This window comes from Pogona vitticeps, chromosome 2 (genome assembly GCF_051106095.1).
Source record: "Pogona vitticeps strain Pit_001003342236 chromosome 2, PviZW2.1, whole genome shotgun sequence".
Lineage (NCBI taxonomy): Eukaryota > Metazoa > Chordata > Lepidosauria > Squamata > Agamidae > Pogona > Pogona vitticeps.
In genome coordinates, this window is record NC_135784.1 from 30,489,047 (window position 1) to 30,516,638 (window position 27,592).

The 27,592-nt window shown below is 42.3% G+C and overlaps 1 protein-coding gene across 1 annotated transcript; it reads right to left on the minus strand.

Moving 5' to 3' along the window:
* Positions 1 to 1,799: 1,799 nt before the first annotated feature.
* On the minus strand, positions 1,800 to 27,186 carry LOC110069871 (killer cell lectin-like receptor subfamily B member 1B allele A). Its single transcript, XM_020777446.3, has 6 exons — positions 26,860 to 27,186; positions 21,092 to 21,184; positions 18,639 to 18,791; positions 13,757 to 13,902; positions 4,692 to 4,807; positions 1,800 to 1,964 (listed from the first exon to the last, which is right to left on the minus strand). Exons 1-6 carry the CDS (start codon positions 26,942 to 26,944, stop codon positions 1,841 to 1,843), a joined length of 717 nt encoding a protein of 238 aa, XP_020633105.3. The 5' UTR covers positions 26,945 to 27,186; the 3' UTR covers positions 1,800 to 1,840.
* Between the last annotated feature and the right edge of the window lie 406 nt (positions 27,187 to 27,592).

Below are 27,592 nucleotides of genomic sequence, written 5' to 3' on the forward strand. Positions count from 1 at the left end.
TAGGTCCAAAATGGCCGCCCGCTGTGTTTTTGCACGGATTCCTCGCTTAAGAGGCAGTGAAAATGGCCGCCGTATGGAGGATCTTCGCTTTAAGGTCAGTTTTTAGCCCATAGGAACGCATTAAACAGGTTTTAATGTGTTTCTATGGGCTTTTTAAAATCGCATAGCGACGAAATCGCTTAGCAGCAATTTTTGCTGCATGGATTAACGTCGCTATGTGAGGCACCAATGTATAGTCATAACGGAAAATATTGGCACCCTTGCAATTCTGTAAGAAAATGCAACCCTTCTCTCAGAAAATTGTTGCAGTTGCAAATGTTTTGGTACTAAAATGTTCATTGGAACAACACAAAAAACTGGAGGCACCTCCATGCCTGACATTCCCCCTTCTGACTCCAACTGCTGCTTTCCCCCCACCCTCACCCCCAGTTTGGGCGCTCAGGCTCAAAAAGGTTTGACATCACTGGTCTAGGGAGAATCACTGTTCTCTTTCTATGATCAGCTTCTTCCCTGGGCACTTTCAGTCTTTCCCTCTTGTGGGTCCAAGGATCTTGCAACCAAATCCATTCCCAACCTGGAGGTAGAATTTTTCTCCTTTCTATCTCCTCCCCTTCTCCTGCTTCTATTTCCTCTGTCTCTCTCCTTTCCTACCTTTTCTAACTGGTCTTCCTTTACTCTCATCCCTGTCACATCCTGGGATAGTTCTTCCTCTTCCATTTCATTGAGGGATTCTCTGAGGTTTCCTCTAAACACCTTGTTAGTCCCCTTCTCTTTCAGCCTCTTTTGTGAGAAGGGATGGCACTCTAGTGAGCAGTGGCACTATCTTGCCTCCTGGCTCACATATGCAAACATCTTACACCCTGGCTCCTTTGCCCCAACCTTTCAGGGAGTTTACTCAAAAACTGCAAAAAAGGCTGCCATCACCCCTAACCGAAACTAATTTTGTTAGGATATTGAAATAAAAAATGGAAGCAGAATTTACAAGCATGAGCAGAACAGGGTGTAAATGCACCATGTGTCCTATCATGCTGAGTCATGATGAATGTGCAAAACTGATGCAATAGATAGCAAAGCATGCTGCTTATATACCACCCCATAATGCTTCAAGCACTCTCTGGGCACTTTACAAGTTAATTACACAGACTACACATTGTTTCCTTCACCCCAGTGAGCTGGGTACTCATTTTACCGACCTCAGAAGGATAGAAGGCTGAGTGAACCTTGAGCCGGCTACCTGGGACTGAACGCTGGGTTGTGAGCACAGTTTGGCTGTAGTACAGCTGTTTAACCACTGCCTCTTTTCATATGTACCTTTTCATGTATGTCAAGGACCATATCCAGAAAGTTCAGCTTGCAACTTGGACCCTGAGTTGTGGAGTGCCCAAGGGGTCAAATAAATTCTTAAAGAAAAAAAAGCTAAACAAACACCAGCTATCTTGACAAGATTAATCCTATCTAATGGTTCCAAGGACAAATAGACACCAGCAGACTCTTTTTAGAAAAATTATAACATTCTGGGCTATTTGTTCTGCTAGAGCTCCAAACAGTCCTTGCAGTACAAGAGAGAGAGCGAGAGAGGGAGGGAGGGAGAGATCTTATCTATATGGCCTCTTCACAGGAGGGCTGTCCTGTGAGCTGGTGTATTCATGTCTTTTATGTATGGGGGCCATTTAGAGCTGCATTCCTGTCAGTTCCTCTTGGAAATATGAATTGATAAGATCCAAATTCATTCCTGAAACAGCGGCCCAGTCGTACTGAACACTTTGTATAATTGTTTCACAACTAATGTTAAGACTGTGTTGATGTTTGAGCACAACAGTTTATTTTTCCATTTTATTATTTACACCAGAAAAGCTTCTGTTTCACAGATCCACTGTGCTATGCTACCACAGGATTGTGAAGAAATCTGGTTGTTCTTCAGCATTCCACAGCTGTTTGGTTCTGCAATACCTAAAGATTGTGACCTGCAGAACAAAAGAGAAAGTATTGTTATGAAAACGTGTTGCATCATTCCTCCAACATCTTACACCTCTTATGCGGATCTACAGATATACTGCAGGCACCTATAAGGACCTCTGTAATAGATGAAGGGGAAAAAAAAAAAGGACCTCTGTAATAGATGAAGGGCATGTACACAACTATTGTACCACAGCTGGTGGGTGTAATAATATGAAAGAAGAGATTGGAATTTGTTGTGGTTCCTGACAGGAAAGAAGAATTGGGTGGGAGCACCATCTATCACAGCATCACCTGGGAAGGGCTTCTTTCTTTTTAATTGAAGTTTATTGGAAATTGTGACAACAGTGATCCACCTTGAAACATAGTTATCAGCAGGGACTAATAAGAAGAAAAAGAAAACAGAATGAGAGGTTGAGAGTTTGATCCCCCACTGTGCCTCCTTGAGAGGGGCTGGATTTGATTATCCATAGGTGGTCCCTTCCAGCTCTGCAGTTCAAAGGTTATATTATTATTATTATTATTATTATTATTATTATTATTATTATTATTATTATTATTATTATTATTATTATTATTATTATTATTAAAAAGGGAGAAACTACAAAACTAAAAATGGAGTGCTTGAGACAACAAGATATTTTAAATCTACAGGTTCAGAACCTAGACCGGCCCTGGGAAGTCTGGAAAGAGGACTTGAATGTTTGTGTGGACATTGCAATGGCTGATAAAAAGGAAACTCTGAAAATGACGCTTTTAGATTATTATTTGATTGCAGAAAGTGGAAGAGAAACTTTGCACTGAAATAATCCTGAAATATAGCACACACTAGCTATATGGATAAGTTATCTGATGCACCCTGGCATTCCAGTAATAATGAAACAATAAAAAGATAGGTGTTTTTTTTTTGTCACTAAAGACAAAGCAATGAGAGAAGCAGTGAAGAATATTGCACTGATTTGAATTTGCTAGCAGGCAGTTGCAACATTGGAGCTATCAGGAACTCATTAGTGAGGGACCAAACAATATGTGAGATCTAGAACATTTGACTAAGGAAGATTATTGAGAAAAGTTGATTTGGTTTTAGAGAGAAGCATGAAGATTTTCAGGGCACCTGAATTGTTCAATGATTGTATCATGGTCCTGAGAAGAAAAAAGGTGGAGCTGATTGATGTAGGACAGAAGATAGAGGGGGAAAATTTGACAGATTAATAGTGACCAACTATTGCTGGTCACATACTGACCTGGGGCATTTCTTCCTATTTCTGCGCTTCATTACCCTTTATGGAGGAGAACCCACAGTGCACTGCAGTGGTGGTCAAAGGACAGTAGGGGGAATTGATACTCCATATTTGACAGAAGTATACCAATGTGGCAACATTCCTGTTTAAAAACTAATTTTAAAAATCAAAGGAGTCAAAGGACAGCAGGTGAGGCTGGTGGGGTCACATTCCAGATGCACAGGAAATGAATTGATTTTGGAGTACACATTCAGTTGGATGTTGGTTATACCAGAGGTCCCTAACCCCCAGTCTGCAGCCCGGTGCTGGTCTGTGGCCTGAGCCGGATTGGGCCGCAGAGACAGATCTCCCACCCACCCCCACGCATTCCCCCCACAAGTCCCTTTGTGCATGCATCCATGCACCTGCATGAGCACCGTGCTGCCATTTGCGCATGTGCATGAGCACGCCCCCCACGAGCACCCTCCTGCTCCTTTGTGTATGCGCACAAGTGTGCACGCATGTACATGAGCACCTTCACACATGTGCACAAGAGTGAGCTCACCCATGTGAGAGAGAGCACTCCACACATGCGCATGAGCGCAGGGGGTGCCTCGCCTTCCCCAGTCAGTCGGCAGGGTTAAAAAGGTTGGGGACTTCTGGGTTATACTATGCAATGAAACATGGAACAAATACAGTATAGTAGTAGCCTCCCAGCAGGATGGAATTGATACAGAGATAGCAGAGAGGCGGAAACAAAGAATTGATAAGAATTGTGTTATCTGAACCTTTTAAAAAGGGGTTGAAATTCATGAGGAGTAACTTAGAAACTTTTTTTTGTTGTGACCACAACCTTACTTATCCTGGCAGAATAAATGTAATGTGCTGTACATGGGGCTGCCTTTGGAAAGTTCTCAGAAACTTCAGCAGGTCCAAAATGATGCGACCAGAGTGTTAACTGGGGCTGGTTACAAGGCTAACATAACTCTCCTCTTATAACAGCTCCACTGGCTGCCAATCCTTCTCTGGGCATAATTGAAAGTGCTGATTTTAACTAGAGATGTGATATTCATATTTGTATCCCTGGGGAGATAAAAAGGAATATCACCACCACAGGTGGCTGGGCTGATTGGACCCTCCCCCAGAACTGGACCGTCTACTTACCACTCATGGTGTGACATGTGTGACTATTGTCATTCATGCTGCTCCAATCGTGGAAGTAGCCTGGCTGAAGATTCTCACCTCCCTGCATTGCTGACCTATCTGATGAGGAGGCGGGATGACGAGTCTCCCCACTCAGCTGCAGAGTAGTCAGTAGTGCAGGGAGGTGCTGAGTAGGCCAGTTGAGGAAAGAACATTTTGGAGATTGCTCATTGTCAGGGTCATCGTAAATTGGAGTTGACTTAAGAGCACATAACAGTTGCAGATTGAAGCTGAATATAGCTATTAATTAGATTAGGCAGTGCAAAGCAAACATTTCTAGCCAAAATCACTGTGAACTAAAGGAGGAAATACGTTGTGTCATTTAATGGGGAGCCATCTATCCAGGACCAGTTGTCTCCAGCGGATGTGGTTTTAAGTCCAATCCATGGAAGTTTTCTTTCTTCACTAATCATCTTCCATATGAACCTCTGTAAATAGCAAAATACACCATGAAAACATAGAAAACCACATCTTTGTAGCCACATAGACTCTATTTCATCCTAGCTTTAAAAACAACAACACCAAAACAGAAATATGGTGATGCTTTCAAGGGTTGGTTTGATTGCACACTTTGTGGAACTGGAAAAAGGTGTAAGGAAGATGGTGTAAACTTCTGTTTTCTATACCTCTTGGATCTAGTATACCAACATCATTCTACACACTTTGTGCCTCATCAACTGTTTCCTACTAATGGCAGACCACTATATATCTCTTTCCAAGCATTCAGCATATGTAAGAACAGAAAATCTTGTGGGAATTTGAGCAAAACAAGGCTGACAGATGTCCTAAATGAAGCATGAATATGATATCATTCAGAGTAGAATTACAGGAGGAATTTTTGATGCAAAAAAATGCATTCTTCCAAAAGCCACTTGTTTTGACATCCATATTTTCACTGAATGGCGGCCTTTTCCCCAAATGTTTGTTGGTATCAACATACACTACAGGTGTATATTTCAGTTAATAAAATATGTCTTAGTATAGTATAAACTTTCACTTGAGGAGAAACCCCTTCTTGGATACACACCGAGTCAAACAATGAATTTAAATTCATTCATTCATTCATTCAATTCATACCCCACCCATCTAGGCTGAAGCCTACTCTGGGCAGCTAACAATAATACATTAAAGTAAAAACAATATAATAAAACAAAGATAACAGTAATAATATAATTCAAGATGGCAAAAGTAATTAGGTGATGACAGGAGAGAAAGCCTGCCTAAAGAGCCAGGTCTTAAGTTTGCTCTTAAAAACTTAAAAAGTGAGGGAGCCAGGCAGATCTCTATGGGCAGACATTTCCAGAGGCGAGGGGCCACTGCTGAGAAAGCCCCGTTTCTTGTTCTTTCTCTCTGGGCATCCCTCAGCATTAGGCTCTTCAGCTGCTCATTTTGGCTCGAACTAGTGATTCGGGTAGATCTAGGTGGAGGAGGCATTCCGCTAGATATCAAGATCCTAAACCGTTTAGGGCTTTATATGTCATCATTAAAATCACTTTAAAATCAATGTGGAAATGAATGGGCAGCCAATGCAGGACAGCCAGAGTAGGGAAAATATGCTGATATTTGTTCACCCCAGTGAGAAGTCTGGCCGCTGCATTCTGCACCATTTGAAGCTTCCACATCAGTATCAAAGGTAGCCCCACATAGAGTGCATTGCAGTAGTCTAATCTAGAGACTACAAGAACATGGACTAGAGAGGTGAGTGTCCCAACATCAAGATAGGGATGCAGCTGGACAATCCACCAGAGATGGAAATAGGTGGAGTGGACCACTGACGCCACCTGGGTTTCCATGGGGAGCGCTGGATCCAGATGGACCCCCAAGTTGCGAATTTCACTCTTTGGGGTGAGAGTCACTCCCCCAAAAGAAAGGGAGTTTCCCAAACCACGGATGGAGGGATTGCCCACCCTCAGGACTTCTGTCTTGTCCGGGTTCAGCCTCAGTCCATTCTCCTGCATCCATTGCAGTACAGCCTCCAGGTAGTGCTGAAGGGATGGAACGGCATCCACTCTTGTTAGAAAAAAGGAGATGTAGAGCTGGATGTCATCAGAGTACTGATGACACGAAGCCCCACACCCCCTGATGAACACACCCAGTGGCCTCATATAAATATTAAACAGTATTGGGGAGATAATTGAGCTCTGCAGAACCCCACAATTGAGACTCCATGGGGCCGATACACTCTCCCCAAGCTGTACTCTCTGAGGACGGTTCTCCAAGAAGGACAGAGCCAGGCAAGTGCCAGACCACTGATTCCCAGCTTGGAAAGCCTCCCCAGGAGGATACCATGGTTGACGGTACCAAAGGCAGCTGAGATATCCAGGGCCCAATGAGTGTGTCCTGGAGAGACCCATTAATTATTGCAGTGAGATATCAAGGGCCTAATGAGTGTCTCCTGGAGAGACCCATTGATTATTGCAGTGGCCCATTCAGTTGTTACAGGCCTGGCTAATTTGATTAGCCAGGCCAAGCAAGGGTCAATGTAGGTGGTGGCAACATGAAGCAATCTAAACACTTTGTCCACCATATCTGACATCACAGTCAGAAAATGATTACGCAAGGCGGGGCACCAGACATCTCTGCTTGATCTACTGTGTACAAATAGAGGATAAGATCCTGGTGGGAGCCTCCACTTTAGATTTTTTTTTAAATGCTGCAAATTGGTCAGGTGAGATCCTAGTGGGAGGCCAATCACTGTGACCAACTCCAGATAGATCGTGGACTATATGGAAAAGTTCCGCCTGCTGATTAGAGGCTTTACTTCTCTGGACAGCGAAGTGAGCTTGACTGGCAGCCCTCACTCTAGTAAGGTAATGTTTAGTAATGATCTTGATAGCTTTCTGATTACATTCTGTTGGGTTCCATTTCCAATTGCACTCTAGCCTTCTCCTGTTCTGCTTCATAGCTCACAGCTGCTGGTTAAACCAGGGCACTGGACAAGCTCTGCAATGGAGAGGGTGTTTAGGAGCCATTGTGTCAACAACCCTAGTGGCAGTGGCAGTGGCAAGCCAGCCATCAAGCAGAGCCTCAACAGGAGCGCCAGTCAGATCAGCTAGAATCCCTCTCATGTATTCTGGAATCCTATAGGATCCAGTAGCCTTCGAGGGTGGACCATTAAAGTAGGTCCTCCCTGTGAGGAGGGAGAGCCACTGAGAGGTTGTATTTGATTAGGTGGTGATCCGACTATGACAAGGGGACTGACACAAGGTCAGTCACCATCAGACTGTACTTACTCTGCTTGGTGGAGAACACCAGGTCTAATGTGTGACCGCCCACATGGGTGGGGCTGTTGACATGTTAGGACATGTTCAAGGTAGCCATGGTTTCCAAGAACTCAAGAGCTGGACCAGAAACCTCCACCTCCGTATGGATCTTGAAATCACCCAAGACCAGAAGCCTTGGGGATTCCAACAGTGCCACGGAGACTAAGTCTGCCAGCTCCAGTAAGGAAATGACTGGGTCATGGGGAGCGCGGTAACCCAACAAGATCCCAATACCATCCCTGTCCCAAATTGACATGTGGAGCACCTCAAGACCCGACATCACCACCACAGAGCGCCTAACAACCACCAGAGTGTTTCTATAAACAATGGCTACTCCCTCCCTGCCCCTCGAGTCTACCCTGTTGTTGGACTGCATAACTGAGAGGACAGGCAAGAGTCAAGGGAATGTCCCCCTTCCCTGCCCATCCAAGTTTCGGTTATGCATGCCAGATCTGCATCCTCCTCTAGAATAAGGTCTTGAATAATCTGGGATTTGTTGGATACTTGCTGGCATTCAACAACACCAGATTTAGAGTGGAGGGATGGCTGATCTAGCAGCCTCGAATCTGAGAGGTGGTCACAGTGGCAGAACAGTGAGCAGCCTTCAAACATCTGTTCACCGTTCTGAAATGAGTAGGAACTGTGCTATTGCCATATCTCCCTCTACCTGTAATTACTCAGATGTTCAAAGGACCTGCACTGGGGGGGCAAGCCTTCCACTGCATATCAAACAAAAGAGAAGAAAAGAAAGAGAAAAGACCAAAGAATTTAACATATTAAAAGTGAGCAATACAGTAATAACAAAGTTAACAAAATTATTCAAAGTCATAACATAAAATTACACATTTAAATTAAATAATAAACAAATTAAGCAACTTAAAAGTTAAAACTTTAAGAAAAAGACAGAATAAACATAAGAAACAGAACACCCCTCCACCACCACCCGGTCACACCCAGAGACAACGAAGAAAAGGTAAATTAGGAAGACATAAAGCAATGAAAATGAAAAAAAGCAGAGTTTCTCCCCCTACCCAAACCACTCCCAAACCACGCCTAGGTGTCAGGTGCTGCAAGGTCCAAAGCCAGTTGTAGTTGTCATAGGTGCAGAAAGCCTTGGAATAGGCCAGTTGCTGCTTGTAGATGTCATGGCCAAAAGACAGGCCCATGTTGTGTTCAATCAACTTCCAGATCTTAAGGTCCACCCTGTCAGCGCAGCTGACCAAGGGTCCGCACACTAGCGCGTAGGTGTCCAGCGAGAGCACTTGAGAGACTGGACAGTCACAAGCCCAGTGTGTCCACATTCATTGTAACACATGGAGGCATTGGGTGCCAGGTAGTGGTCCTCCTCATGGAAGAGCATAGGGCTTTGGTGGTGGTGTGAGGCCTGCACAGGCTCCCAGATGAAGGGCACCTTCCAACCACCAGTAGTGCTTGGTCTGTGCGAGGCCACCTTGTGATGGTGGTAGAGGAGACCAGGAAGTGAGCGTTAAGACAGTCCCGGTTCAGCACCACCACCCCGGCCAGGTCACATGAGTCCATGCCGGGAAACATGCCCAGGTAAAGCTGCAAGCTGAACAGGAAAAAGACCTGTAGGATGACACAGAAGTCCACTGCAGTGGCCAATGCATTAAGCCCAGGCAACCACAAGACCAAGCATGGTGAGTGGAAGCGCAGGAACAGGCTGGCTGGCGGCAGATGTGAGGGCAGGGAGTTGGACAGTCTCACACCTCCTTGACGGCCCTTTTCCCTTCTTTCCCCCTTGAAGGGCTCTAAGTCGCTGTACTGCAACCTGCTTGCCCATTCCCCAACAGCGAGGGCAGTGGCATTGTTGTTTTTACTCTCTGGTGATGGTGGTGGAGGCAGTACCAGTAATAATGGTTATTGCTGTTGCAGCTGAGATAAAAGAATAAAAAGCAGCTGCAGCAAAGCAAGGAGGCAAGAAACAAACAAAGAAAACAAAATAAAAAAGACCAAAAAAGAAAGAAAAACCCTCCTGCTATCAGGTCGCCATCTTAAAAGTCCACATAGATAACAGATGTGCATTGACCATGAGCTTGAAGAACTGTGGAATGAAACCAGAGATTATTAAGGAAGAATGTAAAAGGTCAATTCATCTAAAAAATTAGATGGATTACTGAAGAGACACTTAAAATTACGAAGGACAGAAGAGAAGGAAAAGGAAAAGGTGACAGAAATAAGTTCAGAAACCTGAATGCAGTTTCTCCATGACTGTTATATAGAGACAAAGAGAACAACTATAACAACTACTGCAAAGAAATAGAGGAGAACAATGAAAGGGGGGGGGAAGAGCTCTCTTCCAAAAGATCCAATAAATCAAAGGGATATTTAAGACTAGATTAAAAAATGCTGAGAAACAAAGAGCTAAGCACACTATTTGGCCAGGAGAAAATCAAGAAGACTTAGAAACAATATATTGAAGACCTCTACAGAAGAGAAAAGGATGGCAGACTCCTTTGAAAATTGATCCTATGACAAAGATCCTGCAGTTCCAGAATGCAAAATAAAAGCTGCTCTGAAAGCACTAGGAAGAAATAAATCACCAGGAGTAGATAAGATACTGATAGAACTGTTGCAAGCCACAGAGGCAGAAACTGAAACTCCTAACAATAATATGCCAACAAATATCTAAAACAAAATAATGGCCCACAAACTAGAAGCAGTCAATATACATTCCAGTATCCAAGAAAGGAAATGCGAAGGACAGCAATAGCTACAGGACCATTGTTTAATAGCAATTAAAGCAAAGTGTAGCAAGCAAAGTGTTCCTCAAGGTGTTGCAACAAAGGTTTTTTCCTTATATGGAGCGAGAAATGTCTGATGTTCAAGCCAGATTTTGAAAATGAAAAGACAGTTGTGACGTTTGCCCCTCGTGGCCCCTGCCTGTCTTTCAAACACAGCACACGAAGGCTAACCGAACACCTTTTCAAAAGCTGCCACCAGTTGATCACTAAATAAACATACTTAGGAAAGATGAAGGTCCATTCAGTTCTCACTTTTTCTTAAAACAGGTTTATTGATTACTGTACAGATGTTTCATTAATAATTCATAAGTATTTTCTTCAGGTTCATCAATAATCTATATCAATTTTCTATATTAAATCACAGGTTACTTATACACTCCTCAGACTAACCACTACTCAGATCTCCCACTTCTCTCTCTCTCTCTCTCTTTTTCTCTAACTCTGACTCAGATCCAGACTGTAAACTAAACTCCTCCTCTCTGGCTCCGCTTTTCAACATCTCTAGTGCCCCACCTCTCAATCACATCAGCATAAAACATAAATAATGCACGACCTATTTAACATAAGTGTGAACACCACAACAGTTAAGAACATATTCAAATATCCATTCACTACTGTAGCACACCAAACAATTTCATAAGATCAGTCTATGCTTTATGGATTGCAGCAAACCTTTGATTGTGTGGATTATGAGATACAATGGGTTTTTCTGAAACAAATGGGTACACCTCAGCACGTGATTGTCCTGAGGTATAAACTATCTGATGGACAAAAAGCTACTACTAAGACATTACATGGAGAATGGCTTCCTAAGAGAAAGGTATCAGGCAGTGGTGCATTTTATCCCCTCATGTATTCAATCTGTATGCACGACGTATACGGAAAGCCAGGCTAGATTCGGATGAAGGAGGTGTGAAAATTAGTGGAAGAAACCTCAGTAATTTAAGATATGCAGATGTCACCATCTTACAGGCAGAAAGCAGCAATGATCGCTCAATTCTACTTCATTTCGGTCTTCTCTCAAAAGACAGTCTATACTCTTCCAGGAAGTACAAAGAGAGGGGATAGCTGTGCAGCTTGAGATTGATAAACAGTCAAGGAGTACTATACTACTGTAAATGAGTTCAAAGCCCCAAGGCCAGATGAACAGCCAGATGCACAGTATCCAAGGATACTGAAGGAGCCAGCTGAAGAGATTGCAGAACTGCTGTCTATTATTTTCTTGAAATCACAGAGGATGGGTAAGTACCAAATGATTGGAGGAAAGTTAACATTTTTCCCAATCTTCTAAAATGGCAAAAAATCGGCACTGGGGAATTCCAGACCAGTCAACCTGACATCAATCCCAGGGAAAAATTCTGGAGCAGATTATAAACCAGTCACTCTGCAAGCACCTTGAAAGCAATGCAAAGACTGAAGTTCAATCTTGGCCATGCAGCATGTGACTAGTCACGTGACAATCTAATGGGTAGTGTGGGCGGCATATAAATTGAATAAAATAAATAAAATAAAATAAATAACTAGACAACATTTGGTTGGTGTGATCAGGGTCTTACAGTAACATTTTCTTTCCATTAATGTCCAGGAAGAAATGTATGCAGGTGTGAGCACAATGGTACCCATTAAGTGGGAAGAGGTTAACAGAGTGTGGCAAGGCAATACCTTTGGCTGGGGGCTGCCCAGCTTAAGGTGGGCAGTAGCTACTTAATGAGGTACAATGACCTCTCCCACCATCGGGGGTAGCCCCTGACATCATGCTCTACGCCAATCGAGCAGAGACTTATAACTGGTAACTGCTACTTCCCGTGTTATTTCGACACTCTACGCGAAACTAGAGTGTCCTCTCCAGAGCAGAAAGCCTAGGTAAAATAATGTGGAGGATAGGCTGTTCCGGCAAATCCTCCCTCTCCACGTCACTGAAATAGTCCAATAGAAAGGCAAGAGCCAATACAACTGGTTCCAGTGATGTCGCAGGAGTTGTTAGAGTGTCACAAACTGCTTCTGGGACTCTGGACTTTGCCTCGAGGTTAACTCCTGAAGCCTTTTCCATCAGTGGATATAGCCACAAGGCAGTGGAGGTTTGAAACTGGAGTTTTCCTTTTCCTAGATGGGCTGCCTTCCAGGGCTGATGAGCTCCATCTATGTGGCATAAGTCTAAGAGATCTTGATTTTAGAAATTTTTGATATACGCCACAGTTAAAATGGTTTACGGCTATATTTTTATAAATTATATAAAGTCATTCTTTAGATTTTATACTTTTTACATTTTAGAATGTGGTTGAAATATCTTTTTCTGACTGTACTCTTTATGATCCAATTTTTTACATTTTAGAGTGCTATTTTCTTGCATATGGAAGGCAGATTAAACAAAAGCATATAAAACAGTACCAGTGTCACTGATTCATTTTTCTAATCAGAAATAACAGAATAAAAATACATGATGTCTGAAGAGAGAACTACGTCAGGCTGCTCTACGGTCTCATCCGGGCACCGAGAGCTCCAAACTTTCCTTTTTTTTCTTTTTACTTGACTCTCTTGTCTTTTTTGCAGGTAAACCTGAAGGCAGGGTCCAGGGCACTTTGAAAGATGTCGGGTCTTCTGAGGAATAATATTCTTATTTATTTATTTATTTATTTATTTATTTATTTTATTTTATTTTATTTTATTTTTTTATTTTATTTTATTTTATTTTATTTTATTTATTTATATCCCGCCTATCTGGACTATAAGAGGTACCATTGTACTCACACCTGCATACATTTCTTCCTGGACATTAGTGGAAGGAAAATGTTACTATAAGGCCCTGATCACAACAACCAAATGTTGCCTAGTTGTACCCGTCATATTATCACATGACTAGTCACATGACTGCATGGCCAAGATTGAAATATTGTCCCAGCCAATGGTGTAACTGCAGTCTACTACCCCCTCATCAGGAGGGTTGTGTTATTTTGTTCTGAGGATGTATCAGGACATTCCTTGCATGTATGAATGTCAATCCCACTGGGGAAATTGAAGAAGGGAGAGTGGTCAGGACCACGACACCACCTCACAGAAGTGCATCCACCCCATGGGGCTTGACCCAGGAGTAGAAGCGTGTACACCCAGCCTTTGCCAGAGGAGGGAGGGAGGGAGGGAAGGAGACGGAGAATGGCTAGGACCAAGGTGCTACCTTGAAGAAGCGTGCCGGCCATAACATTTCTAATATGAAGAAACGAATCTGTAACATCAAAACAAATGGGACCATTTCCCCAAGTATACCACACGACTGCGATTCAGTACAGCAGAGGTATGGAAGGTATTGTTAATAAATGGGGAACATTTAGCTGGTGTGATCAGGGCCTAAGTTTACCTGTTCTTCTTGGCTTCGTATCACCCACATTTGAGCGTGTTTTTCTCTGCAATCATCCTGACCCTTGTGCCAGGATTGTTTTTCTTTGGAGATCCAGTAGCACTTACTCTTGTGACGAAGCCAGTTCTCAGGGCAGATTCTGCACTCTGGGATGAAAAAGAAACGAACAAAGCAGTAATAAAGACACTTGGGCCCAGGCAAGTTAAAATCAAAGGTACAGTTCTTAAAAAGGAAGTCTGGTATCTGTTTGTTTAGAAAGAATCTCACTGTTCAAATACAAGCCAGGAAAATAGGAGCCATGTTCAAAATGCCCTTGATTGCTTTTGGCAGTTCACAGAACAAGGCAGAAGTATCAATAAATACCATGAATTACTGTTGCAAAAAAAAAAAAAAAAAAATTCACAGGACTGATTGCTTTTAATTGTATACAGTAATTGCTACCAATGCTGGCTTTCCTTCTGATGCAAACAGTAGATTAAAGAGACTTGTAAAGGTATAAGATAAGGATGCACACTTTCCCCAATTTGGTTTTGTTATAGAACTGTTGGCAAATGCTATTAAGGAAGATGATTTAATAGAGAGTATCGGACAAAAAGGTAAGTCTAAGATTAATTTATTTGCTGATGATACATTGCTAATAGAGGATCCACATAGGGTTATGGATCATATAAAAGCTCATTTGGTAGAATTTGGGGAAGCAACTGGCTTACAAATAAATTGGAAATGATGCTATACAGATACAATAATTAGGAGAAAGCACTGATAAAAGAAAAACTGTACATAAATATAACAAAAGCTATTAAATATTGAGGTATAAAACTCGCAAAAAATTTACAGGATTTACAAAATAAAAATTTTGAGAAGTTGATTTTAGAAGTGAAAAATACATTAAAGGAATAGGAGGATTAGGCTATCCTGGTTTAGTTTAATTCTGTTGTGTAAAAATGAAACTTTTGCCAAAGATAATTTTGTTATTTTGAATGCTATCAATATCAATAAGGGATGTGGAAATAAAAGAATGGCAAAACGTGATTAATAAATTGTGTAATGGTGATTAAAAAGCCAGGACAAATTTTTTAAAAAATAAGGTATCAACATCAAAAGGAGAGTGGGCTAGTTCTTCCTGTTATGCAATCTTATTATTTAGTTAACTAATTAAGACTTATTCTTGATATTATAACTTGTCCAGATTTGATTCAAAGAATAAGAAAATTATGGGACTGGAGAGAGTCCCCCCCCCCCGGCTGCAAGAGTGAGTTCCCCACCTCTCAGGGAGTGATGACTGAATTCCCCATCCACAGCTCACCTGTGGACTGGGGAGTTGGTGAAGGAGATGGGGATGATACCCTCAAGGCTGCAGTGTGGCGATGGTGGAGCTTGGACTTGAGGAGGAGGAAGAGATAGGAGAGGTTGGACATTGGTTGGTTGGACGTTGTGAACTGGAAGGCATGTAAGGCTCAGGAGGTGCTACTGGTACTGGATAAGTTGAAGGTTGGATGAGGATGGTATGCCATGGGTATGACCCTGAGACCAACTGCTGGGCTAAGTTGCTCATGCCACTGGAGGAGGCTGCCCAGGTCCATCAGGATCAAGCCTGGCACCACAAGGCTCAAGAACAAGTGCTGAACAAGCCACCAGCAGAGGAAGGAGCAAAGGCAAGCCACCACACCAAAGAAAGTCCCATGGTCAGTCTCCCTCCAAGTTACAAGGTCGCCTCCCACTCCACCCTGCCCTACATCCCATTAGGAAGGAGATACCAGCCAGGTGTGAGTAGAGTTTGGCCGCACCTCTTGGGAGGATTATCACACAAATGGACTGGCAGCTGCCGGTGGGGACCATGGAAGTGAGGCTAGAGAAGGAAGGAGCCTTTGCTACCTACATTCAGAGTCACTTGACCATGTGTATCCAGCACCTGTAAGAACGTAAGAAGAGCCCTGCTGGATCAGGCCAAGGGCCCATCTAGTCCAGCTTCCTGGATCTCACGGTAGCCCCACCAGATGCCTCTGGGAGCATGCGAGACCCCTTCCCCTGTACCTCTGGCATTTGGAGGTCCCTTTCTTTCGAAGCCTGGAGATTATACATCCCCATCATGTCTTGTAACCTGTGATGGACTTTTCCTCCAGGAATCTGTCCAATCCCCTTTTAAAGGCATCTAGGCCAGGTGCCATCACCACATCATATGGCAAGGAGTTTCACAGACTAAAAACATGCTGGGTAAATAAATATTTTCTTTTGTCTCTTCTCACTTCCCCAACACTCAATTTGAGGGGATACCTCCTGGTTCTAGTATTGAGTGAGAGGGAAAAGAGCTTCCCTCTATCCACTTTATCCACCCCCTGCATTAATTTTATATGTCTCAATCATCTCCCCCTTCAGGCACCTATTCTCTAGACTAAAGAGCCCCAAATGCTATAGCCCTTCCTCATAAGGGAGGTGCCCCAGCCCAGTCACCATTTTAGTCACTCTCTTCTGCACCTTTTCCAATTCCACAGTGTCTTATTTGAGGTGCCCTTGTTGTGGCAACCCATCCCTAGCCCACCTGCAAGGGGTTCTGTAGAGGAGCCCTTTACAGTTTAGGACCTTGCTACCTGTCAGATCGCCTCTCCTTCAGGTCACTTTCTCATCCCACCTGCACCTCCCAGCCTTTGTTGCAGGTGGCCACTCCAAGAGAGGTCCAAAAGGCATCAACCAGAAACTGGACCTTTTCAGTAGTGGCCGCTCCCCTCTGAAACTCTCTTCCTGTGGAGGTGTGACTGGCTCCCCATACTCCTGAGCTTCCACAAGCAAATTAAAACCTGGCTTTTTACCCATGCCTTTCCAAGCACCACCCTTTTGTAAAATTGGCCGATTGTATGTCATCTTAGGCCCCAGACAGGTGATTTTATGGGATGGTGGTGGTTTAGAGTTTTATATATATAAATATATAATAAAATATTTTGTAAGCCACCCAGAGTAGTGGCATGCTCACTAAATGGATGGATGGATGAGTGAATGAATGAATGAATGAATGAATGAATGAATGAATGAATGAATGAATGAATGAATGAATGAATGAATAGAGGAGGCAGGTTCTGCTCCTCTCAGTAAGAAACTGTGCAGCGGCACTGCACCAAAGACTGAGGGAGTACAGTCAACTCCTTGGCAACGTTAATTACTGGTTTCATGCTAAATACCATGTATTAATGTGGATTAATTAGATCACTGGACAAGAGAATGGGAAAAGTAAAATGGGAGATGCCTGGTGATGACGGAGTTTAAAAAGATTATAATTCAAAGAGAGAGAGAAAAGGACAAGCTAATGAAAGGGATGGTGGTCAAGATGTATAAGGTTGTGTTAGGGGTAGAAAAACACTGAGAAGCTCTTTAAACATTATGGGTAATAAATCAGGCTAAAGAAATAAGTACTGAGATATGGATTATTATATGAGCAAAAATATTTTAAAATGCACGCCTGTAAGAAAAAAAGAAAATTATTATAAATTGATTTGGAGATGGTATTTGACACCTGTGAAATTAGAAATTCTAGATTCTAAGTACTCTAAAGTATATGGAGATGTGGACAGGATGTAGGTACTTATTTCCATATGTGGCAGGATTATGAAGCAATATCAAAATTTTGGAATTTTGGTGTTTCAAGAAATGGGAGGGAAACGGTATTTAAAGAAACGGGGGGGGGAATGAAGAAGTAACATTTGAAGTTTTACTCAAAATTGCTTTATTATTTTATTTTGATGAAGAGTAGCAGGACTGAGCCAAAATGCCAAACTGCAGAAAATTATAAATTCCTTCTGAGTACTCAGCTAGAAAACCCTGAAAAGTCAGAATTGATTTGAGGGCATACAATTATTTTTTATTAATATGCAAAATGCCATTTTGCTCCTTCCTCACTCACTTGCCCTCAGGACAGAAAAGGCCTTTGTCAGTTTCTACCAAAAGATTTCTCTAAGTGATGTAAGCGGTAGACTTGCATAGGTGAATAGAGATAATATAAACCTTGAGTGCCCTCTCCTCCAATGAAAACTGAGGCTGAGAGTACCGCTCCAGGGACTTCTCACTGCTTGGAGAATTACAGTGGTGCCTTGCTTAACAATTGCCCCGCATTACAACAAATCTGCTTTACAACAATCTTTTTGTGATCGCAATTGCGATTGCAAAACGATGGTCTAAATGGGTTTTTTTCGCTTTGTGAAGATCGGTTCCCTACTTCAGGAACCGATTCTTCGCATTACGACGATCAAAACAGCTGATTGTTGGGTTTTCAAAATGGCCCACTGTGTTTAGGAGCCATTTTTCGCAAAACAGGCACCCAAAAATGGCTGCCCCTATGGAGGATCTTCGCTATATGGTGAGTTTTTAGCTCATTAGAACACATTAGCCGGTTCCTAATGCATTCTAATGGGCTTTTAAATTTTGCTTTACGATATTTTTGCTTAACAGCGATTTTCTGGGAATGGATTATCATCGTTAAGCGAGGCACCACTGTATAGAGCTTTAATCCTGCCCCCACCCCAAATGCATTCAGAATAGAATAGGCTGTAACATTGATCCTTCTGAGGTTGGTAAAACTGGGGGGCAAAGTGTTCCTTGCATAATTATGTTGTAAAATACTCAGAGAGTAGCACTATGTAAGTAGAAACCACAACTGCTGCTGCTGCTGCTGCTACTACTACTACTACTACTACTACACAAACAGATTAAGGTTAAATAAGCAGACATTCACATGAATTGTTTCAGTTTGTGGCTAGACTATCCGGTGTTTCCATGACATGAGGTCTAGATAACACATTTCACATAAGCCATCACAGTTTATAAAAGGTAGGTTTAGCAAACTGCTATAAGATGTGAATTAAACATTATCGCTGTGGGAAAACACTGAAATTACCTGTGGTGCTGTTGTCAAGTGGCTTACACAAAAATGTCCTCAACTTAGTTACAGTCTCTGGGCATGAATTATCTTCTCTTCCATTGCTGGATCTCTGACAATCCTGGTCTTTCTCTGGACCATCCGCAGGATTACATTCCCTCATCTGAAAAACTTCCAGTACAAATATTCACTTAATGTGATTACCAAATTAAGAAAATTAATGTGTATCTGAAGTCAATTAGAATTATACTGTATTATTATTTACTTAATATTATGACACATTGCTTTCATTGTTATGAGGTGACTTTGAGCAACATTTACTACATCATCACTATCAGCATTTATTCAATTTTTACACTACACTGCCTTGTAAGAGCTCACGGTAGCTAAGCATATGAATGCAGCGGTAAAGAAAGAAACAAAAGCTATAAGGTTGGGTGGAAATTGGAAACTGTGTTATTTGTACAAAGGAACTAAACAAATGAAAGAGCACTGGATCTTTGGAGACTCTAGGGCGAAGCAACAGGGCAGTAATAATATCCATAATCTAGTTCTCAAAATTGCATAAAATGTTAACTCAAAGTCAAGAAAAGCTCCATAAAGAGTCCCTCCTGAACCCCTGCATTTAAAATGGCTAAATCCAAAGTATTATGTTCATAAAATATAAGCTCACAAAATTAAAGCCGTCATCCTTTGAGAATATACCAGGCATAGGACGAACTGTTTCTTTTTCCACTGGATGTTCACAGATGAGAGCATTCAAGGACTTGTCAGTTTTTTTCAATTTGAACATACAAATCACCAAATAGGATGACAAAGACCTCAAGATGCATGAATTAACCAATTCTCTGCCTTGCTTTGTGGGGGCAAATGTTAAATACAAGATTGAACAAGGTACAGTTAATACACATAGTAGTAGTGAAAGGGGGCAAAGGTTTCAATCTGCAACAGACCAAATGATTGCTTGTGTCCACCAAAGAAGTTACTCTACTTTTATGCCATCCATCTTTGACACTTGGAATTGCTTTTATCAAGAATTATATGGTTTGGACACGGACTTACCTGGTCCTGCTGGGTCCTGCTGGCGGCTGCCAGGGAGAAACGATGGCCGCCACCAGATGGTGAATGGCAAAGGAGCCTGGGAGCCTGCGCTGGCTCAGTGACACCACCCCCTATGGGGAGTGGGCTGGTGCAGGGCAAAGGATGTAGGGCAGTCCGCCAGCACAGTTAAAAAAGAAAGGCGAGTCTCCCTGCCCACCCACCCTAGTTGGTTGCACTACTTTTCTGTGCTCACAGGTTGAAACAGTATTACTTTGTTAGGTTGTTAGTTTATATGTTCAATTGTCACAACTTGGAAGGCGTTTTCAGGCATTGGGAAGGATCCAACAGGTTGCTGGACAGCAGGCGATGACCTGCATGTCTGCGTGGGTGAGAAATCCCCACATGGGAACCTGGCTGAGGGACCTGGATCTGCCCCAGCTTGGGGGTGAGATCTTGGGCATGAGCCTCCATATCTCCAGTTCTTCAGTGACAGAGTCATAGCATACCCTGATATTGCCTTTCTATCTAAAGTAGACTCTCACTACCACTTGTCTCAGCCTATAGTCCTCCCTACCTTTTTTCCCAAATTCATATTCTTCTTTGTAAAGGGACTTCCACATGTTGTATGTTTGTAGAGCTCTGACCTTTCATTCTTCATGGACTGCTTCATCCCATTCCGCCTTGAGATTCTTTTTTTTTCTTTTGTTATGATACCCCAGCTAAGGGGTCATCAGTTTCAATCCAGCAGTTTTCTCACTGGGCGGTTTCTGCTATATCATTTCATATCTCCATCAGATAAGACCACCACCATTTCCTTCAGTTAGCCAAGCAGCTGTTGCTTCAATCCATCAAGGCCATTCCACGACAGCTGTGTCAGCATCGACTGCTTTTCTCAAAGGCGTTCCTCTTCTAGAAATGTGTAGAGCTGCAATATGGTCCCAATCTTCAACCTTTGTGCATCACTACAGGATGGATGCTTGTGATAAAATATCTGTGGCTTTTGGAAGAGCAGTGTTCTCACCATCTCTGGCATGACATCCAACCTGCCTGTAAGTGAGATTGCTACTCACAATGAAACCAATAACTTCAAGAGGTGGTGAGTGCTCCAACACTGGAGGCATTCAAGAGAAATTTAGACAACCACCTGGCAGATATCCTTTGAATTATATTTCTGCACTGAGCAGGGGTTTGTACTCATTTGCCTTATAGGCCTCTTCCAATTTCATGATTCGATGATTCCATGACCTTATTTATAACTCTAGCAATCCAGTAAATGTATGATAGAACCAAGATCCTTGTTTCTATATAGGTATCCTATGGCTACTTTTTGTTCTTTGCCTACATAGCATTCTTTACACCTGTGACTCTGAGATGGCCATGCTAGCCAGCTACACAAATTTATCAAGAACTATACCTTGATTTGCACTTACCCAGAAGCACTATCACAAGGATCACAAGGACAATATTCACAGACCATCCTATCCAGAGAGCAGTGCGTAAGCAGTGGGAATCCCGAGAGGCATCTGTGGGAATTTAAAAGTGGTTGACTCAGCACAAGAAAGCAAAATAACTAATTAAATTCTGACTAGCTGTATTCCCATAATTTGTAAAATTAAAAGAAAGAAAAGCCTTTATATATCCTTTTGTAATGGCAGCTAGAAGGGGATGACAGAGGACGAGATGGCTGGACAGTGTCTTCGAAGCTACCAACATGAATTTGACCCAACTCTGGGAGGCAGTGGAAGACAGGGGGGGCCTGGCATGTTCTGGTCCATGGGGTCACGAAGAGTCGGACACGACTTAATTACTAAACAGCAACAACACATAGCATAGTAGTCTGAATATCATGTCATGTAGTTATTCAATCATGTGTTCGCAGGCAGTTTCATATTCCCTCCTGTGGAGGCAGGCTGAAGACAGCCCAGCTTAGATATAAGTGCAGTCATCTTAGCTGCCCAGAAGTCCCTTACCTTTTCCTTGTAGGTCAGTAAAACCAGGGGTGAAGCTATCTGAAATACTATCTTGAGCCAAAACAAAATGGTTGCAAGACTACCTAGAAAACAGTATGAAGTTTCAAAGCAGGCTATGACCTTGGAAGTGAATCTTGGTACTTTTAGTGCCCTTATCAAAATTTTATTTGGAAAGATTTCCATATTGTGATATTTGAAAGTCCAAAGTGTGGACTCCATAAAAGAATTTATCCTTATAAAGCTTTATTAAGGGCATCATCCTTTCTCCACCTGGTCTGGAAGAAATACCATACATAGTATTTCAGGATACCTCAGTTAACAGATCTTCAGATTCTAAGTGATCCGGCCATGTTCCAGAACTTTTAAACATGACTTCAATATATTTACATGTATTGATCTATCAATTACCTGTTCAACTGCCATCTGTATTACTTTCTCCTTTTCCCCCAGAATTATTTTTTCAGAATTGGTGGCCTTAACCCAGAGGTGCTCCCTATTGCAATAAGTGCCTAAGGCCCTTAATAGTCTTTGCATCTCCACCTGAGTATGGGAAGGAGGATAGTGTCAACTACATACAAAAATACTGAAATATTTCTGTTCTCTAGATATGATGGGGGAAAAACTTGTGGCTAGATAAGGAGGAGACTATGTCATTTAAATGTACATTAAACACAGCAGGAGCTATTAAACTTCTCTGGTGCACTCTTTTTGATAGGGATTTGATCTGACAGATCACTATCAGAGTTGACTCTCAATCATTGGGCAGTATTCTCCTCGAATCCTTGAATTCTCCTAGGGATCCTATAATCCAAATACAAAGATTCTAATTAGTTCCAAAGATAGGGCCACTATCTTTGGAATCAAGATCTGTTTTAAAGTCTACAAGAGCCACAAAAAGTGAATGGTGTAGCAGAGATGTATATTTTCCCAACTAGGTATCATAATAAAAAAAAACAACAGACAATTGTAAACCAGCTGCAGCAGAATCCTACTTGTTTTTCTGCCAAGAGTTTCTCTGAAGACACCCAGTTTTCTAGTTTGTCCTAAAGATGCCTTGGATACAATTAGCTGATGACGTACTCTGAGTGAGTTCAAATTTGGGAAAACCCCGTTCCCCCTTTTGTTTTCTAAAAAGTGAAGATAGTCCTTTTCTGCAAATACTTCTTTTGTTTTCAAACCATGGAGTACTATGAACAGCAACTTCAGTTGGAGCAACGGGTCCCTCAGTTTCTTTCCACTTAACATAACTGTCCCTTAGGCAGCACGAAAGAGTTCATGATGCGTGGGCTTCCTCGTGGGCCTCCTCAGACTGGGGCCTAGGATGCTGCCATGGGGTGATACCAACTCTCCCTCCATGGGCATCTCTGGCTTAGGCATCCCCACTGGCCTGGCCCCCTCCTTCTTCCACCCGTCTTCCTTCTTGGGATAGACAGATGCCGTCCATTCCACAGGTTCTGCTTCCCCCAGCTATACCTCAAATCCTTCCTTTCTTTGATTTTTCTCCTCCTCCTTTGCCCCCTCAGTTTCCCAATCTAGCTCTCTTTCTCCTTCTCCCTTCTCAGCCCCTGTCCCCAGATAACCCTCCGCTCTTTGCTCCTCCCCTTTCTCGCCTTCCTCCTCTCGCTATTTTTTCTCCTCTGCTCTCATTTGGGCCACTGTGGGTCTCAGCATAGGAATAAAGCTGGAAATGAAACATTGCTGCTTTTCCCTTGCCCCCGGGAGGCTTCTGAAAGCGGGGGAAGCTTTATTCCCCTGCCTTTTTAGGTGCTGAGCAAGCCTCCAGAAGCCTCTTCAGAGCCAGCCATTAAGTGGGGAAAGGAGGGTGCAGGAGCAGAGAAGAGCACAAAATGGCTGCCAGGCTCCCTTCTGGGTGTCGGCTTTTAGCTGTTTGCTGCTCTTTTTCCTACAGTTTGGGGGCTACCAAGGCCTGGTAAGTGACTTTCTTTTATTTATTTTTAAGTTTCTGACCTTTCCCTCCCATAGGAACACATTAATTAATTTTCAATGCCTTCCTATGGGAAATTTAGTTTCGACTTACGAACGTTTCAACTTACGAACAGACTTCCAGAACGGATTAAGTTCGTAAGTATACGGTATATGCTGTCTCGTATCCCTCGGTTGTGGGCGCTGGAGGGGACGGCCCACTTCTTTTCTGTTGGGAAGTGGTTCCTCCTCACACATACATATGGCTTATAGAGTGATTATTCCTAGGATCAGACTGAGCACCATACATTCAGGAACATTATGCAACAAGGAGTATATCTCTGTTTATCCTTCTGGATCTCTCAGCAGCTTTCAGTACCATTGACCATAGTTTCCTTCTGGCCTGTCTCTCTAGGATGGGAGTTGGAGGCACTGTTTTATGGCGGTTCTGGTCTTTCCTGGATGGGAGAACTCAGAAGGTGGTGATGGAAGACTCCAGTTTGACACCCTGGCTGCTGGCCTGCAGGATCTCTCGGGGGGGGGGGGGTTTCCATTTTGTTTCCTTTGCTATTCAACAAGTACATGAAACTGCTGAGAGTGAGTGTCTGGAGTTTGGGGTTTGAGTGATACCAGTATGGGGATGACAGCCAACACTATCTTTCCTTTTTATCTAAATATGGGGAAGCTGTTTCAGCTCTAGATCAGTTTCTGGTGTCAATAATGAACTGGATGAGGTTGAATAAACTGAAACGTAATCCAGACAAGACAGAAGTGCTCCTGGTCAGTCATATGGCAGATCAAGAAAAAAGGGATGCAGCCTGTGCTGGAATGGGTTACACAGCCCCTAAAAACCCAGGTGTGCACCCTGGGGATGCTCCTTGATTCATCTCAGAGCTTGGATTCCCAGGTTTTGGCAGTGGCCAGAAGTGCATTTGCAAAGTTAATACTAGTGTGCGAGCTGTGTCCATTCCTGAAGAGGTCTGATTTGGCCATGGTGACACATGCCTTAGTTACATCTCAGCTGGATTAGTGCCATGCACTCTACATGGGTCTGCCTATGGAAAGAGTCAGAAAACTTCAGCAGGTCCAAAATGCAGGAACCAGACTGCTAACTAGGGCTGGAAATACCCCCCTCTTACAGCAGCTCCATTTGCTGCCAATCTGTTTCTGGACAGAATTCAAAGTGATGGCTCTAATCTATTAAGTCCTAAATGGCTTGGGCCCAGCCTATCTAAAGGACCCCATCTCCCTTTAGGGATGCTGATAAGAAAATGTTGCATAAATATAATCTATAATGTCTACTAATGTTTTTTATATTTTAAATTGTTTATACTATATGTTGTTAGCTGCCCAGAGTAGCCAGTCAACTAGATGGGCAGGGTATAAATCCAATAAATAAATAAAATTAACATAAATAATGCATCATTTTAATTTAACAAATTGCAAGGCTGTCCCAAGATATCTTGCTGCTTCAGAAATGTCCCATGGGTCAATTTGAATAATAGCCAAAGCCAGCCAAGTGATTCTGATTTTTGGAAAGTCTCATAAGTGCCTTCTCCTCCTGAGCCACAAAACTGGAGTAAAAACATTATAACAAATCTAATAACTAACCATTTCCTGCCTTTTCCTGACACCCAAAATCTGTTGTCCGGGATGACTTCAAATTCTTAATTCCATTCTTTAGGAGAAAAAAAAGTGGCACCACAATTTATTTTCACTATATTATTTTAAACACTATCCTCATTTTTGGCTGCATTTTAAGAATACAGTAAAAGGCAAATCTTTCCGGCAATCCAGTCACTGCTCATTTCAGTGAGACTTGTATACAGTGGACCCTCGACTTACAGACGGCTCGACTTGCAGACTTTTCGAGTTACAGACTTCTCTGGCTGCAAAATTTAGATTCGACTTGCAGCCAGAGAATCGACTTACAGACCAGAAAAAACCCAAAATGGAATAAAAATAGAATAAAAACCACTGGTTATGGGATTAATTGGTTTTCAGTGCATTGTAGGTCAATGGAGATTCGACTTACAGACTTTTCGACTTGCAGCCACCATTCCAATACGGATTAATTCCTTAAGTAGAGGGTCCACTGTACGTATTTGCAACACTTTACATCTAAGTTGGACTGATCACAGTTCATAAACTATGAACTCAAACTCATTAAATTCTCTGCAAACATCTGACTTTATCCTATTAATGTATCATGCATGTGTCTCATTGTGGTAGCATAAGTCTGTTTTTAGACTTGGACTGAAAACAGGAGCTTGTTCATTTTTTATCAGAAGACTACGTATTGTGCAGATAGCTGATGATGGAAAATCAAACATAGTTTATATGGTGATTTCTGTGAAATCATTCATTGTAAACTACTGAATGGCTTTCTAACTTGGGAAGCATTTCTTCCTATAGTTTAAATCCATTGGCAAGTCTCTAGAGTGCAATGCAACAAGTTTAATGTTTCCATGAACAATCTGTGGTATTGCTTTCTGAATAGTTACCCCAAAGTTACATGGCAAGTCACTTTTGAAAATGTGGGCAAGTGTCAGAAATAGTTTGTAATGTTGCATGGATGAGTCTGCTGGCAAAAGAAGCAAAAAAATAAAATTAAAATAAACTGAAGGCTAGGCGTGTTGAAGACTTCGTGGCTAAATTATCTCTCAGCCCTACGCATTCCTCCATGTCCTAGTCTCTATCTTTATTAGTGAACAGCTTTTCTGCTTGGTCCTCCTGACATTCTCTGAAATAGATGATAGATATGTGTCTGTATTCTGGCTGGAGAGCTCAGTGAGTAAGGTTTCTGATCGTGGAGCCAGAGGTTAGGAGTTATATTCACAGAAGAGCCAGTCTGTGCAGACTTGAGCAAGCTGCACAAGCCCAGAATTCTTCAGAAAAAGGGAATGGTAAACCACTTCTAAGTACTTCCTATCTAGAAAACCCTGAAAAGGGTTACCATAAGTAAGTATTAACTTGATGGCACACAGGTATTACTATTTTTCTACATACCATTCTTCAAGTTCACTGTACCTGTTTCTTCCGCTATTGCAGCTGCACTTCCAGTAACTTTAGACAAAATAATATGATTCTATTATTTGATATCTCATTGAAGAAGAGAGTTATTTCAGTTTTCTGGACCCCGATACAGATTATGAGAGGAGTCTCAAGGCTTAGATCCCAGCTTGCCTTTGTCCAACATTTCAAAAAACAACCAGACACCCTACAAAGATTTCATTTGTCCTAAATTCATGCCTCTCACACTGCTGGAAACATCAATCAAATTTTTGGAAAACAACAACACTTACTTGCTTCTTGAGATGGACGGAGTGCCCTTGCAGAGCTGGGTTCGGAGGAAAACCCGAGGTCAGCATAGATAATTTCATTTGCCATGGTGGCAGAAGGAAATAAGACCAAGAGGTTGTGTGCATTCAAGAAGGGGCCAGTTCAGCTGCCTCTAGATTGTGTAGCACATATATAAATCAAGCTGACCAACCAAAGCAGTTCATGCTCAGGAAGCGCTATTGTAGCACTTCTCAACTCAGGCGGTACAAATTTAGCCGCCTTCAAGGATCTGAAAAACAAATTTCTGCTACAGGAAGAGGTAAAGGATATCAGGGAACAGAGATTTCCTATTTTTCCTCATAAAAAATGAGTATCATCAGAGAATTATGGGCTCATAATGCAATGAACAGTTAATGAAAATAAATTTTGTAATAAGTCCTTTAGCACATATAAACTTCACAGTATAGATATGTTTAAGGAACGGTATCTTCCACCTCTATTCTTTGCAAACTAATCCACGGTGGGCTAATCTATTTCTAAAGTAGGGGAGCCTCACCTAAAAAGATTTGCAGCGATCTAACAAACTCTGCTGAACAAGCAGTACTGTTTAGAACACTGGGTTGGATGCAGGTCTTGGCACACACAATTGGTCTGGCAGAATTGGATTTCCCTGCTTTTCCCTCTAATGGCAGGTTCTCCAGAGCCCCAAATAATGCCACACCAGAAGTGGACAACACAAGGCCCATAGGCCATTTG

Bases quoted from the DNA above. Each gene is read 5' to 3' on its own strand.
- LOC110069871 (XM_020777446.3), bottom strand. From the start codon at position 26,944: ATGGCAAATGAAATTATCTATGCTGACCTCGGGTTTTCCTCCGAACCC. The intron at 18,792-21,091 runs GTAAGTGCAAAT...TTGTACTGGAAG, and splicing joins CCTTGTGATAGTGCTTCTGG to TTTTTCAGATGAGGGAATGT. The intron at 1,965-4,691 runs GTATTTCCTCCT...TTTGTTCTGCAG, and splicing joins TCCCCATTAAATGACACAAC to GTCACAATCTTTAGGTATTG.